General features: G+C 44.2%; 2 protein-coding genes across 2 annotated transcripts in view; one reads left to right on the top strand and one right to left on the bottom strand.

Moving 5' to 3' along the window:
• LOC306920484 (ATP synthase F(0) complex subunit C2, mitochondrial-like) overlaps window positions 1-14,741 on the bottom strand; it is a 40,007-nt gene that overhangs the window by 24,755 nt on the left and 511 nt on the right. The gene's annotated exons all lie outside the window — the stretch shown is intronic.
• The window catches only part of cdh16 (cadherin 16, KSP-cadherin), a gene marked incomplete at both ends in the record, with an annotated part of 37,209 nt that overhangs the window by 5,771 nt on the left and 16,697 nt on the right, over window positions 1-14,741 (top strand). The window contains 5 exons of the mRNA XM_079497259.1: window positions 4,299-4,424; window positions 7,442-7,592; window positions 8,650-8,862; window positions 10,306-10,382; window positions 13,737-13,928. Of these exons, the coding sequence (XP_079353385.1) occupies window positions 4,299-4,424; window positions 7,442-7,592; window positions 8,650-8,862; window positions 10,306-10,382; window positions 13,737-13,928 (759 nt within the window). The remainder of the gene's footprint in view (window positions 1-4,298; window positions 4,425-7,441; window positions 7,593-8,649; window positions 8,863-10,305; window positions 10,383-13,736; window positions 13,929-14,741) is intronic.

Here is a 14,741-nt window from a genome sequence, read left to right on the forward strand (position 1 = left end):
CAGTCTTTAACCATAATAGGTTAAAGACTGCAAAAACTCAGTAGAATCTTATTTACAAGGCCAGAAACAGATAAAAATACAGCAATACGTCATATTATGACGTATTGCTGTATTTTTATCTGTTTCTGGCCTTGACTGCTGTTTGCTTTCTTTCTACAATCAGTCATAGCAGCATCAAGTCCCAGAAGTATAAATAACCACTAATGCTCTAAGAGGTTTTGTAGTAGCAGAAACAGATCCATCTCAGCAGCAATAATAGATGTACTGTTTCTGAGTAAATTAAATCAAGCTAAGCTTGGCAACAATTAGCTTCATTTGTTCAGGACAGAAAACTGTGGACAGAGGACATTTGGCTTTTAGAGATGATTCTGGCTCCAAATAAAGAGCAGTAAGAATATCTGAGAATCTCTGTGGCCAATATGCCTCCCTCACCACCTCCTCTTCTCTTTCCTCCTCTACAGTCCACTCACCCTCCGCCTCCATCTCTTTTATAAGCAACCCACGCAAGAACACACATTCATTCATCTGTAGGAATATACCATTTTTGAGCGGTTCCAATGACTGGCCGCGTGCGTCCCTATGTCCCTATGTACTGTATGTTTGGAGTATGAACAGCAATACCGCTGTTTGACCTAAAGTGGCACTGTTGAGAAGCCTAAACACACACAAACACACACACACACACACACACACACACACACACACACACACACACACACACACACACACACACACACACACACACACACACACACACACACACACTGCACCACTCAGTTCGCACGGGTGCAATTCTTTATTATCCGGGGCAGGTCAGAACGGCCTAAATCGAGGGATTCCTGTGAGTCCGTCTGTCTTTGCAGGCACACTCCAGGGAGGCCGAGGAAGAGCCTCCAACCCAAATCTTTCACATCAGCATTATAGTGCCACCATGAGACATTTTTAAGTGGTGCAACCACTTCCTTAAGTGACTATGTGTGTGGGTGGGTGGCTGGCTGGGTGGGTGCGTCTGAGCACGAAAACAGCATGGTTGTTTTTCACCACCTGTGCGCAACCTAACACACACACAAACACACGCACATATTAACTGTATATATGGTGATTTCGGGTGTGCCAGTACAGTACAGTACAGTGACAGTACAGTACAGAACAGTAGAGGGTACAGTAGAGGGACCCCCACACGGTAACTCTGTCATTTCTCTACCGTTTCGGACACGGGGCGGCTCGCTGGAATCGGGCCGGCACCCTGGGTGCGTTCCTGTGGGTCTGGAACTACCCCCCCCCCACGGACCCCCACACGGAGTTGCACCACTTACTTCACACGGGTGTGATTTTTTTATACTCCTCAAGATTTTGTCCAAACCTCATGGACCCCATGTGATAAAGTTAATATTCCAGATCTGATTTGCTAAGATTGGCTTCCAATGTTTGCGGGAGTGGCCCACTTTGCACGAAATGCCACAAATCATGAACTCAGCGTCCGCTTGCTGTAAAGTTTTTTCATGCACACTCATGCACAAGTTTTTTTATGCCACCCCAAATGTTTCAAATCGGCCTCATGGTTGCATTATAACAGGTCGCAACGCTTCTCTGTGTACGCACCCTGGCGATCTGTGCTCAGAAGCACGCACTATTCTGTATTCTAGGTCCTGATTAATCCATCAGCCTTATATGAAGTGATCATTTCAACATGGGTATTAACATGATGAGCAAAGACATTTTTTAAATGATTCTGCCTTTATTGCAATGCATGTGCGTGTGAAGAGCTTTGATTGAACGGATTGCCCAACCATGCTTTTTGTTCAATATCAATCACTTAAATTGTTGCATTATGCACAGCTCCAGCATTGCTCATCCAGGAATGTGAATCACACACAATAGGAATAGGGAAAATGACATGGTGGAAGCCTGGTTTCGCCAACGCTGTACAACCGCACTTGAAGCGCTTTATGTGGGAGGGGGGGGGGGGGGGGGGGGGGGGGGGGGACTCAGAAACACACATTATCCCTCCTACTGTGTCAGATAAGTGGATCAGTCATGTCTACATATACCTTGTAGTGAGTAGCATGGATCATTTATTATCAGTCTTGTCTTGTAGTCACCTTGTAGTGAGTAGCATGGATCATTTATTCTGAAAGTTCTGCCAAAAATCCATTTGCATTACTATATATTCAGTGGTGGACAGTTAAGAGGTACATTTACTTGAGTATTGTTGAAAACATGTTTGAGCATCTGTACTTTACTTGAGTATTTGTATTTTTTGATACTTTCACTCCACTACATTCCAAAGACACATACCGTGTATGTACTTTTGTATATATATGATAGTATCTTTAAAAGCAAGTAACCTACTCCTGTACATGAACTGAGCAGCTTTCACTTGCATCTTTGACTCAAGTACTGTGGTTGAGTACTTTGTCCCCCGCTGCGTATATTCCTTCAACTTTGCTCATCAAATGCTCTGAGCACAGTGTGCATATTCAGCACAGCATCAGGCTGTCCTTCACCAAGCCATCCTGCACACAGAACGTCCTCTCTGCAAGACATTAGATACGACAGACAGAACCAAAACACATGACCTCATCGCAATTGAATCGTATACAGTATATCTATTTATAGAAATAGGCATTGATCATCAATCAACCCCCCCCCCCCCCACCACACACACACACACACACACACACACACACACACACACACACACACACACACACACACACACACACACACACACGTGTCATTAAGTTTCTGAGGTCTAGAAAACACACCATAACATTGAGAGGCAGCCAGCTGTAGTGAAGTGGCTTGGTGTATATACACAGGTTGTGAGTCTAAGCAGTCCTCTCTAAAGCACAGGAGCAGAGCGTGTGACAGACAGGGGAGTTGAGGCGATACACATGCCCGGGTGTGCAGTCGTCATACCATCACTGTAGCATTTTAGAAAAGTATCACTTTTTAATATTAAGTGACTCAAGTACTGTGGGCCTAGTTACTGTAGGTACAATCGTGAGGTACGTTTAAATCTTACTTGAGTATGATCCTTTATTTTTATTTTTTCTACTCCACTACACCTCAGAGGCAAATGTAGCCTACTTTTTAATCATCAACAATTATTGCAGATTTAGATTGGTAGGCTGTCACCTCACAGCTAGAAGGTCTGGAGTCGATTCCCACTGGGGATACTGTGGGTGCTGGTGGGGGTGTCTCTCCTCTGTGTCATCAGTGCCCATACCTTAGGTGGGTTGGCAAAATGGCCTTTCTGTGTGGAGTTTGCATGTTCTCCCTGTGTCCCCTAGGGTAGGTATACCCTAGGGGTAATCCCCTCACAGTAATCATGGTTTCTAAACTGCCTCCCCCTGGACAACCGGGGCACCTGATGGAGGGGAAATAGGAACTGGTTGGAATAACGTGTTCCTTCCACGCGCTACGTCTAACCGGGGAACCCCCCCCCCCCCCCATCAGGTGCAAAGAAGCAGCTTGGACTCTTCATGCATTGACGGAATATCACGGAAACATGAGGTCAGTCTGTTGCTCTTCCCAGGTTAGCAGAGGGAGTGTAGCGCCCAGGATTACTGTAGACAATTGACACTGGGTGAAAATAATGAGTTACAAAAAATACCTATTTTCTACATCGGCTATTCAGAAATATTGAGTGGTTTTACTTTTGGTACTTTAGTATTTCTACATTGTGCTACTGCTACTTTTACTTAAAGTAAAATAAAAAACAATAAAAGCCACCACTGTGCGTGTGCATGCTGCTGTGGCCGCGCTCCTCTCCTCTCCTTGTTGGGTGCTGTTGGGGTGGCTGCTAGGGCCCTCTCAGCACCCATCACACAGCCTCTCTGTCAAGGGGCTGTGTTGTAAAAGCCCAGTGGAAAATCCCTCCAGTCACACAAGTTAGTCTTGGCTGTCCTCTCTGTTCCTCGTCATCGTCAGTACATTTCGCCGTGACTTTATCATGTAAACACACAGTGACTCTGGGTTTTTACTTTGTGTGTCTTATATATCATGCTGTCCCCTTTTGCAGACCCTTTGCTATGTACCATTTATTAGATTTAGATCAAATATTGTATATTTGCAAGCCAGATGCGTACCACTTCACGGGTGTTTATGAGATGAAGGCATACACCTTTGCAGTTATACATGGATGTACTGTATGTCCCTGTGGTGTGTGCGTGCGTGCGTGCGTGCGTGCGTGCGTGCGTGCGTGCGTGCGTGCGTGCGTGCGTGCATGTGTGTGTGTGTGTGTGTGTGTGTGTGTGTGTGCATGTGTGTATGCCTTTTCGTTGTTTGTCTAGGTGAAATGGAGCGGTAGTCAGGTACAGTACAGTCTAGAGGGGGAGTTTCCAGAAATGCTCTTCACTATCAGCAGGGAAGGAGTCATCTATCTGAACGCCCCTCTGGATAGGGAGACACAGGACCAGGTCAGTACCTTTTGCAACCTTATGTGTGTTTTACACTTCAGCAGTCTAATGGTTTATAACTTTGGTTCTCAAACTTAAAAAAATATATAATTCAAGGACACCCATACAACGAGTCCATTTGGTTCCATTTGTACACAGACCTGTAAGGGTCCATTTGGAACCCTGAGGATCCCTGGACCCCAATTTTATAATAATAACTGAAGCTGTTTCATCTGAGAATGAAGGTTGTAAAATATTAAATTGCCCTTTGACCCTCACAGTAAAATATTTTGTGTTAATTTAACTAGATTTTTAACAACTCGTAATTATGCCTCTTATAACTATTCTATTTTTATTCTGTGAATTATGATTTTTGTGTTGTTTGCACATATCTGACAGCAAGTCAATAGCAATATCATTTTGCAAACATTTCGGCTAGTCTTTACTCTTTACTGCAGTGTAAGCCAAAAATGTGGCTCTTCAGTTCCGCCATTTACCAGAAAACATTGGTGTTAATTTCTTGCACATCTTAGTTTCTCTGCTGCTCAAACGCTACCCAATATTGAGGCTGTGGTTTATTATTGCCCACATGGCAGTAGTACACTGAAAAGAACAGGCATTGGAATCATTTTAAAACAATGAATTGTTAAAGGCAAGCTGTGTGAGATTATTTAAAATGTTAGCATTAACCATTCAGTTGAAACCCATCGCAGCATTTACCCATCGATGTATTGATTTTACATCAATTGGTTGTTCTGAGGACCCCCTCTAAAATGAGATGTGACATCTCAAGGGGCTTATGCTTTCAATAAAGGTATATAATTATAGTCCACCATAATACCTACAGTAGTTTATTGCCCCTTTTGTTTATCTATTTGTATTAATTGTGACGAAGCTCTTGAGTGATGGTTTCATCTAAATGTAAGGTTGGTAGGCTACAATATCATTTTTGTTTGAAGTAATTACTGATGACTTACGATGTCACCAGTAAATGACCTTTCACTCAACGGGACGTTGACTTGTCTTAAATCATAGCAAGAGGACCATGAGAACCATGGGAAATTTCACATTTGTAAAATGAAATAGTTGTGATGAAGGCAATGAGCCAAAACAAATTTCCTTCAACTATGGTGAAGAAAAGAATCATGGGTCATGGGTGTATAGGTTCATAATCATAAATCAACGTGCCTAAAGTCTTGTTTGCTTTGGGCAGAGAGGGAAATCCTTATTAGGATTAAGACTATAAATCAAAGTTTAAACATTGCTTGTAGTTTTTCTTTTAGGATCTTCTTTACGATTTGAGCCCTCACAAGGTTCATATTTCCTTCATGATATAACTAAAACTGAAATACACTGGCTGAATTGACAGAACTTGATGCTGAGTGCCAAGCAGGGAGGCACTGGGTCCCATTTTTCAGAGTCTTTGGTATGACCCGGCTGGGGATTGAACCCCGACCTCCCAGTCTCAGGGCGGACACTCTAACCACAAGGCCACTGAGCTTTTTTTCTTACTGGGTATACAGTACATATTAACACAAATAAAACAGACATGCATACACGGCATGACAAGCTGTGTATACTGTATAAAGCGGCTGGCCAATGTTTAAGCCATCAAAACTACTGGTCAAAGCTGGAACTGCAGGCGGGCGCACAGCTGGGGTTTAACCCATTTAGGCCTGACCTTGAAATTTTCAAAAATAGCAGAAAGTTTTCAAAAATAGCAGACCTACAAGCTCGTAGCGCGCCACTCGGTGGCGCGCTATGAGCTTGTAGATCTGCTATTTTTCAATAGCTAAATTATAACATAATGTTTAAAACACCAAAATGGGTTAACATGGAGCGCTCGTTTGCACTTCCACATTTTGCCAATCAAATGTTGGTTGGCAAATCGAAAAAATGCAGAAGTAGCTAGCGTTCTTCCGGGTCCTTCAAACGCCACTGAACAACTTCCATTGAAATGAACAGTGGGGCAGGGCTGTCCGGTCTCTAGATTATACAGGTATATAAGTATATAACTCTATGGTGCATATGTACTAGAGAGCAGTTCAGTGTCTAATAACTACATTTTGTGATCTGTGCACAAGCCCATAAATGAATTGTGTCATCCATTTATCCATCCATCTTCAACCGCTTATCTGGAATTAACAGTTCCAACAGAGATTTCCAGTCTTCTTTTATCCGTCGGTCATGACCCACAATTATTCATGACCATTATGTGAGAGTAGGAACGAAGATTTCTCGGTATATCGAGAGCTTTGCCTTCTGACTCGGCTCACTTTTCATCACAACAGTGCGGTAAAGCGATTGCAATACCGATCCTGCTGCTCCGATTCTCTGGCTAAGGCTGATCTCCTGCTCCGTCCTCCCCTCATTCGCGAATAAGACCCGGAGATACTTAAACTCCTTCATCTGGGGCTTCGTCTCGTTCCTTACCCAATCCATCAGTTTCCTGCTGAGAACCATGGCCTCAGATTTGGAGATGCTAATCCTCATCCCAGCCACTGCACACTCGACCACGAACCAATCCAGTGAGAGTTGAAGGTCTCAGAAAGATGGTGCCATCAGGACCACATCATCTGCAAAAAGCAGTGAAGCAATCCTTAACTCCTCAAACCGTATACCCTCTCCCTCACGATTGCCTCTCAAGATCCTGTCCATTAATATCACAAACAGGATAGGTGACAATGCACAGCCCTGGCGGAGGCCAACCCCCACAGGAAACAAATCCAACTTACTGCCCAGTACATGGACACAGCTTTCGCTTCGCATATGCCCGCAGCATCCACAGTATCTCAGAGGGACCCGGTCATATCATGCTTGTCATGTCTGTACTAATAGTATTAACTAACTGTGTGTGTGTGTGTGTGTGTGTGTGTGTGTGTGTGTGTGTGTGTGTGTGTGTGTGTGTGTGTGTGTGTGTGTGTGTGTGTGTGTGTGTGTGTGTGTGTGCGTGTGCGTGCAACGCGTGCGCGTGTGTGTGTGTGCGACACGTGCGTGTGTGCGTGTGTGCGTGCGTCTGTGTGTATGTCTGCTGCCAGTTCCAGATCAGCATTGTGGTGGAGCGGCCTGATGGTAGAGAGATCGCCAAGCCAGTGGAGCTGAGAGTAATGGTGGGCGACGCCAACGACAATAGACCTACCTTCCCACAGGCCCAATACCACACTGTGGTCAAAGAACTAGCCTCCAGGGGTAACTGACCAAATCTGTCTGTATGTCTGTCTGTCTGTCTGTCTGTCTGTCTGTCTGTCTGTCTGTCTGTCTGTCTGTCGTATTCACAGTGTAATAGGAATAGGATTATTCTTTCATAGAAGTAATGATAGCATAGCAGGCAGCATGATGAATGTTCAGAGTAAGCAGATAGGGAGGGCTTTGTGCACCAGATAGATGGGCCACCCATGAAAGATGATTGGGGTTTAGCCAGGACATTGTACCCTTAAAAAGCACAGGCTATATTTTGATATGTTCAGGTCAGTGTGTGAAAGCCTTTTGTTTATGCTTTAAAACATTTGATTGTTAGGAAATAATCACTTCAAACAATCTGTGAATCACAATGAAATAAGAGCGTGAGCTTTACAAGTGAACAGTAGTCAGTAGTGTAATGTTCACCCCCTGGTCCTGGTTTTGTTTCTGTCCGGCAGACACCTTGTATCTCCATATTTCAACTATAAAAATATATATTTTTTCAAACCATTTAGACCTATATACGGTTATATCGAAAATGCTGAACCATGAACCTGGTTCTCAAATGAATCCGGAAATGTAGGTCAAGATTTAGAAGATTTTAGAATCATCTAAATGGTTTAATGCCCTACTTTGTCATGGTAGTGTGTCACACAAAAGTAGCAAAAAGAATCTGCCCCTGTGAACAGAGGTTACAGCAGATGTAGCAGGTCTACAAACCCACTACGTGTGTAGATCTGCTATTTGTGCTATTTCTGGAAGATCTTGAAAGTAAAAATTAATGTGGTTAAGTGTGTCTGTGGGTTTAATAAATATTTGACCAATGAAAAGTGTTAACAAGAGCTTTTGACTAAATAATAACTGCATTGGATCCATTTGGAACAACAGGTTATTTTTTTCCCCATTTCCTGAAAAGTAATGGTTTTGGTCCTAAAGGTTTCCACCCGTCAGTGACAATTTGTCACAGCCAGCTGCGTCACAAGCTGCTCTTGCTTCCTGCCGTAGAGATTCTGCCTGTTGGCGGTCGTCTTTATGCTTTGACTCACTGGCATAATGTTTCCCACAGGGACAGAAATCCTTACAGTGCAGGCAGCAGACAATGACGACCCCAAGACAGATAACGTGCGCATCTTCTACCGTTTAGTGGGTCAGATCCCTGAAAGTCCCCGCGCTCTCTTCAGGGTGGACCGTGACTCAGGCGTGATCTCTGTCCAAGCGGACAGCATGGAGGGCACCGCGCCACAGTACACCCTCACCATCACTGCTGAGGATGCTAAAGGTAACGGTGCATGGGCCTCCTCATCTACGGAGATAATATGTGACCAGATTTGACTGAGAGACTGCCATCGCGCAAATTCCAGCTTTTCACCAGAGGAGAAAAACTTTTTCAGAGCTGAAATCGACATGTAAATATGAAATAAATGCTTAAACATGTAGCTAGGTGTAATGTTAGAGACCACAGAAGTGAACCTTTCAAGCCTGTTTTCTCAACTCGCTGTTTTCTGCAAGACATTACTCTATAAGCCATATCTCCAAAACTGGTGGGTCAAACTGAACAACCAATATGTCAATTTGAAGCTATGATTCCCTAGCCTGACACTCAGCCTGAATTTTCATTTCGTTTCACTCCATTATTCAGTCTGAAAGCCCTCCCTACTACCGCCGTTTCTGAGATGGGCGTTGACAAAGAGGCAGTCTTCGGCGATTGGTTCACCCTTAACCAATCACAATAGTAGCAAAGCAGATGACAAGGCTCCGACCGCAGCAGGCTGAACTTAGCCGTGGTTGAGGGCATGTCAGCGGGGGGGGGACAGAGCTAAATGGCCGGGGCATGGGACTCGAGTGCGAAATTGCGATTATGCAACAGTTACCAAAAAAAAAAAACACGTCAACTCAATGTCATTGTAACTAACATTTTCGAGCGAAAAAATATTTTTTTGAATGAGACTTTCACCCAGTATGAAGCTAAATGTGACACCAAAAGAGTAGCATAAGTTGCTATGCTACTGGCGCAGCCATGTTTGTTTGTGTCTGGACGGCGCTGTTGTTTTGACGTCATCGAGTTGAAACGACGCTGATTCGTCGGTCAGATTTCCAACCGAGTCTCAGACCTCCTTCGAGAGCGTCACCAGACCCTGAATCGCCTGAATATATTTTTTTAATGGGCGTGGCTAGCGATTCAGGGGCTGGAGCCAGGCTAATGATTCCCTGCTTTCACATGACATGAAAAAACGAAAATTCAAAAAAGATCCAATGGCAGTCCCTCAGTCAAATTTAGTCACATATGGCCTCAGTCATTGTGCACACAGTAAATGGTTGCATTTGTACACTCTTCAGAGTCAAATTACTAAGGATTTTACTGTGTACCGTTTCACCTTCATTTCTACTTTAACCAACCGTCCCATGTTTATTCATGATTCGATATTCATAAAAATATATACCGTACCACCTGACAGTAGATGGGAACAGATGACAGTAGATGAGAATATCAACAATGATAATGCCTTCGTTTTACAGCCAAGTCACGATAGTTGTAAATGAGGCTTTAGGGTGCATGGGGTGGCTTCTAACTGAACAGATGATGCTTGTACTTTGTGATTCAGGGATGATAGGGATGATAGATCCAGTATGAGGTACTAGCTGGTGCGCGTTGCATGCGTTCTTGTGTAACGTACTGTTCGACCCACATGACTCATGGATTCTGTGGTGATGTCCCTGTCAGGTTTGAACAGCTCCTGTACCGTCGTTGTGACAGTGCAAGATGAGAACAACCACCCCCCGGTGTTTCCTCAACATGAGGTATGCAGTGCAGAACACACACACACACACACACACACACACACGCACATCACGCCACAAAACATCACACAGCTACATAATCAGTGATTATTGGGCCAGACTGAACCCCACAGTGCAGTTAATTGATGATCTCATATTCCTGGCAGGGAAGTATAGATAGGTCCTATGGTTTTCATTTCTTTGTGAGACATCATCTTCTTAAGGCAAATTCCCATCAGGGTCACCACGGCGGATCATTTGTTTCCATCTGCTTCTGTTCACGTCAGCCATCTGAATGTCCTCTCTCACCGGCGTCACCGCATCCATAAACCTCCTCTTTGGCCTTCCTCTTCTCCTCTTGCCTGGCAGCTCTATCTTTAGCATCCTTCTCCCAATATACCCCTTATTCCTTCTTTGCACAGGTTCAAATCATCTCAACCTTGCCTCTCTTGTTTAATCCCCAAACCTTCTAACCTCGGCTGATCCTTGGCTGATGTAGTCATTTTTTATCTTCTCCCTCCATCCTCAAATATTGCTTTCAGAGAACTGCTTTGATAGCTTTGCCATGTACAACATGCAGACTTTAACTGAAGTTTTAGCATTTTGATTGTGATTTCATTCATCAACTGCCAGAAATGCTGTAGCATAAGAGATCCTTAATGGCATCTTCTTGCATCACTGTTCTATTCATTGATTAAGGAACGCACCTTTAAGTATGGCAGGATTTGTGGGGTTACACTTTCTATGAAGCTAATGTATATAATGCATTTTAAACATACGGTGCAATCTGCTTATAACGCTAATTATAGTTACTAACTAGGCTGATGCCCGTTTGGGAACGATTCCCGGCATTGGGAACGCACTGGGTATGCAATACCTGTTGTACCAATATTGTACTCGTTGTCAGAGTATTTAATGATGTACCCATTATCATAATTCGTCTATTACGTCAGTGTTTCATTTTCTTCTTCTATAGTTCAATGACATGTGCAAGGTGTCATTGAATGCAAGTTCGGCCTATTTCTAATAATAAATAACATCACCATCCATCCCAGACAGACACATACAGGCCCAGCTCGCCGTGGTACAGTAGTTCTCATATTGTGGCCTACTTCAGACTCACTACTGTGAGGAAAGGCAGTCTAAACATAGTTATGGAAAAACCCCTGGGTACCACCTACACCCTGTGAATACTGGAAGAGAGAATTCCCAGAGGGCCTTGGAGGCTACAGTGCATTACGTGGGAGATCCATCGTGTTGTAATAGTGGCGAACAAATCTGTATACTTCTCCCTGTCAGACAGAATGGGCACTGAAAGAATTCAATAACACCAGGAACAGTTTTTGCCTAAGCAAGTTGGTTTGGGAGTGGTTAAGCATAATTTATCTTTGTTCATAGTATACAACTGTGGCACTCGTCTGGGTAAGGTTAAGCCTAAGTTATCCTTCAACATCAGCCATTATCTTCAAGCAACGAGGTCAATAAATTGGTAAAGGTATACATTAAATTAAACCTTGCACCGGAAGTGCGATGAAATACATGGCAGTGGATAGAGCCGGCTGGACTAGCTCATGAACAAACAATAAATTCATGAACGATTGCGACCTTTGTCATATAATCGCTTCAGGAATATAAAAGAAGACATATCACAGGTTGTTTTCTAATCACTTGCTTTGTGCACAGTAAGCCTACATAATTTTATTGAGGCATCTAAACAGCGGCAGGTATCGTTTCTGTCTCGGAGGTATCACCTCCTATGCTTGTCCACTCTGCTCCATTGACTCCAATATATATATCCACCAGCGTTTCGGCTGCAGTTTGCCACCCAATGTGACAAATCTGCCATCTGGAATTGCAGGGTAGAGGAAATGTTGTTCCCATATAGAATTCTGCGATGCAGTAAACTGAAAGGAAATATTGGCTTTACTGTGTAGTCATTTCACAGCTGATGTGACACTTGTGACAGTGGCTAGTCTGGCTACAAGCTCCCACCTTCTGGCTCACAAACAAATGTGCACACTTGACATAACATGCAACCCTCCCCTGCATCCCATCCCAGTTCCCACCCCATTTAACATCTTTATTTGTGCTCACATTTTATTTAAGAAATTCTTGAGCACAAACAATAGTAGATACTCAAACTTGGGAAACAAGTGTTTCAGAAAACATCACGGATACTGGAAGCATCCAACATATGCAGCGACTGTCAATTGTCACAGACACAGATTATTATACTTGTGAGGACATTAGGATATCACTGAAAATAGCTGAAAATAGAACATTGATCATAGATTGGCTATTTTTTGGTGCATGATATCAGTGCACAATTAAGTATAACTAAGTATAAATTATTAGAGAAACCTCTAACCCGATCCTTACTCTAACCCTAACTTAATCCTTTCCTATTTGTAAACGCAACTCTTTTCTTTAACCATAAAACCTCTGACATTTATGCCTTTTTATTAGGACTAATAAATAAGGCTAAATTGGCTAAATTGCTCCAGTGTCTCCTTCTTCTCCCGCTCCTGTGATGCACCGAACCTGCCTTGACTTGACCAGAGGCGCGGTGGTACTGTCTATTTTTCAAATGATGCTATAGTTGTGGGGACATTTGACCCTCACAAACTAGTAATGAAAGTACACGCACGCACGCACGCACGCACGCACGCACACACACACACACACACACAGAGGTGGAAAAAGCTCTTGAGCAGGTCACGCCTGAGTGGTCCCAGCTTTTTTCCATGGCCATGTGAATGCAGAGCTATAGGGAGTGCATGTGGGGCGGGAGTGGTGACAGGGCGTGCTGCGGCGACCCTGTGGTCAGATCACAGGGATCACCGCTGCACCACATGAGAGTCCTGAGTGGCAGATTAAAGGGCCGGTGTCTAAGCAAAGAGATACTGGAGGTGTGTGAATGAAGGTCAGCTAACAACAGGCAGAGCCACAGAGGACAGTCATAATGTACATTCACCCACACATATAGATTTGTGAACATACACTTAACTGCAATTGCTCACATGGTAGGGAGTCGGGACAGTGTATTGTGCTAGCAATCAACGTGTGAACAGTGAACTGGAGGATTATAGGAATCAATGGCTTCTGGTTAGTAGTTGTGTGTGGCTGTTGTTCATGAAAATATCATTGCTGTCGGGCAGAGACATTGTGTCTCCATATTTCAACTTGTTAAGTTTTTCATAAATTAATGCCCCACTTCAATGTACAAGAGTGGTATGTCAAAGTAGCTAAAATAGCCCATATACAAACAAGAGCTGCATGGTTACTAGATAATAACTTTTTCCAGCCGACAGCAACGATTTATCAAAACACATGTGTTTCTGTCTGTGCTATTTCATGTGGTGTCTCCCCTGTCAGTATGGGCCCTTCCACATTCCAGAGGATGCTACTGTGGGCACCACGGTGTCGGCAGTGTCGGCGGGGGATGCTGACGTGCGGGGAGGTGACAGCTGGCAGGTGAACTACCGCCTGGAGTCTGGCAATGAGGAGGAGGTCTTCACCTTGGTGACAGACAGACAGACCAACGAGGTCTCACTGGTCCTCTCCAAGGTAAACACTCAGTCTCTTGAGTCTGTATTTGGATCGTCTACACCAAATCTCTTCACCAAAAATAGTAGATTTTGAGCATGTGGATCATCTATTTTTTTAGATTGCATCATTGAGGACAGTATTTGTCTTTGGGGTTTGTGCTGCCAAAAATCTACATTTAGTAACTAATATTTCAAAATGAGACAGAACTCTTATCGTGGAGTTATAGTGCCAAGATTGGAAAAAGCCTGCGGTTGATATTTCAATCAGGCATGCCTAAAAACAAGATTCCCGATAACAATAGAATATTTGAGCTCAATAATCTCTCTTATACTTGGGGCACCTCACCCCTCCTCACCTCACCCCTCCACCTGCCTTTCATAGTCCTCACCCCTCCTCACCTCACCCCTCCACCTGCCTTTCATAGTCCTCACCCCTCCTCACCTCACCCCTCCACCTGCCTTTCATAGTCCTCACCCCTCCTCACCTCACCCCTCCACCTGCCTTTCATAGTCCTCACCCCTCCACCTGCCTTTCATAGTCCTCACCCCTCCTCACCTCACCCCTCCACCTGCCTTTCATAGTCCTCACCCCTCCTCACCTCACCCCTCCACCTGCCTTTCATAGTCCTCACCCCTCCACCTGCCTTTCATAGTCCTCACCCCTCCTCACCTCACCCCTCCACCTGCCTTTCATAGTCCTCACCCCTCCTCACCTCACCCCTCCACCTGCCTTTCATAGTCCTCACCCCTCCACCTGCCTTGCATAGTCCTCACCCCTCCTCACCTCACCCCTCCACCTGCCTTTCATAGTCCTCACCCCTCCTCACCTCAC

Source organism: Electrona antarctica, assembly GCF_951216825.1.
Source record: "Electrona antarctica genome assembly, chromosome: 3".
In the NCBI taxonomy this organism is placed as follows: domain Eukaryota; kingdom Metazoa; phylum Chordata; class Actinopteri; order Myctophiformes; family Myctophidae; genus Electrona; species Electrona antarctica.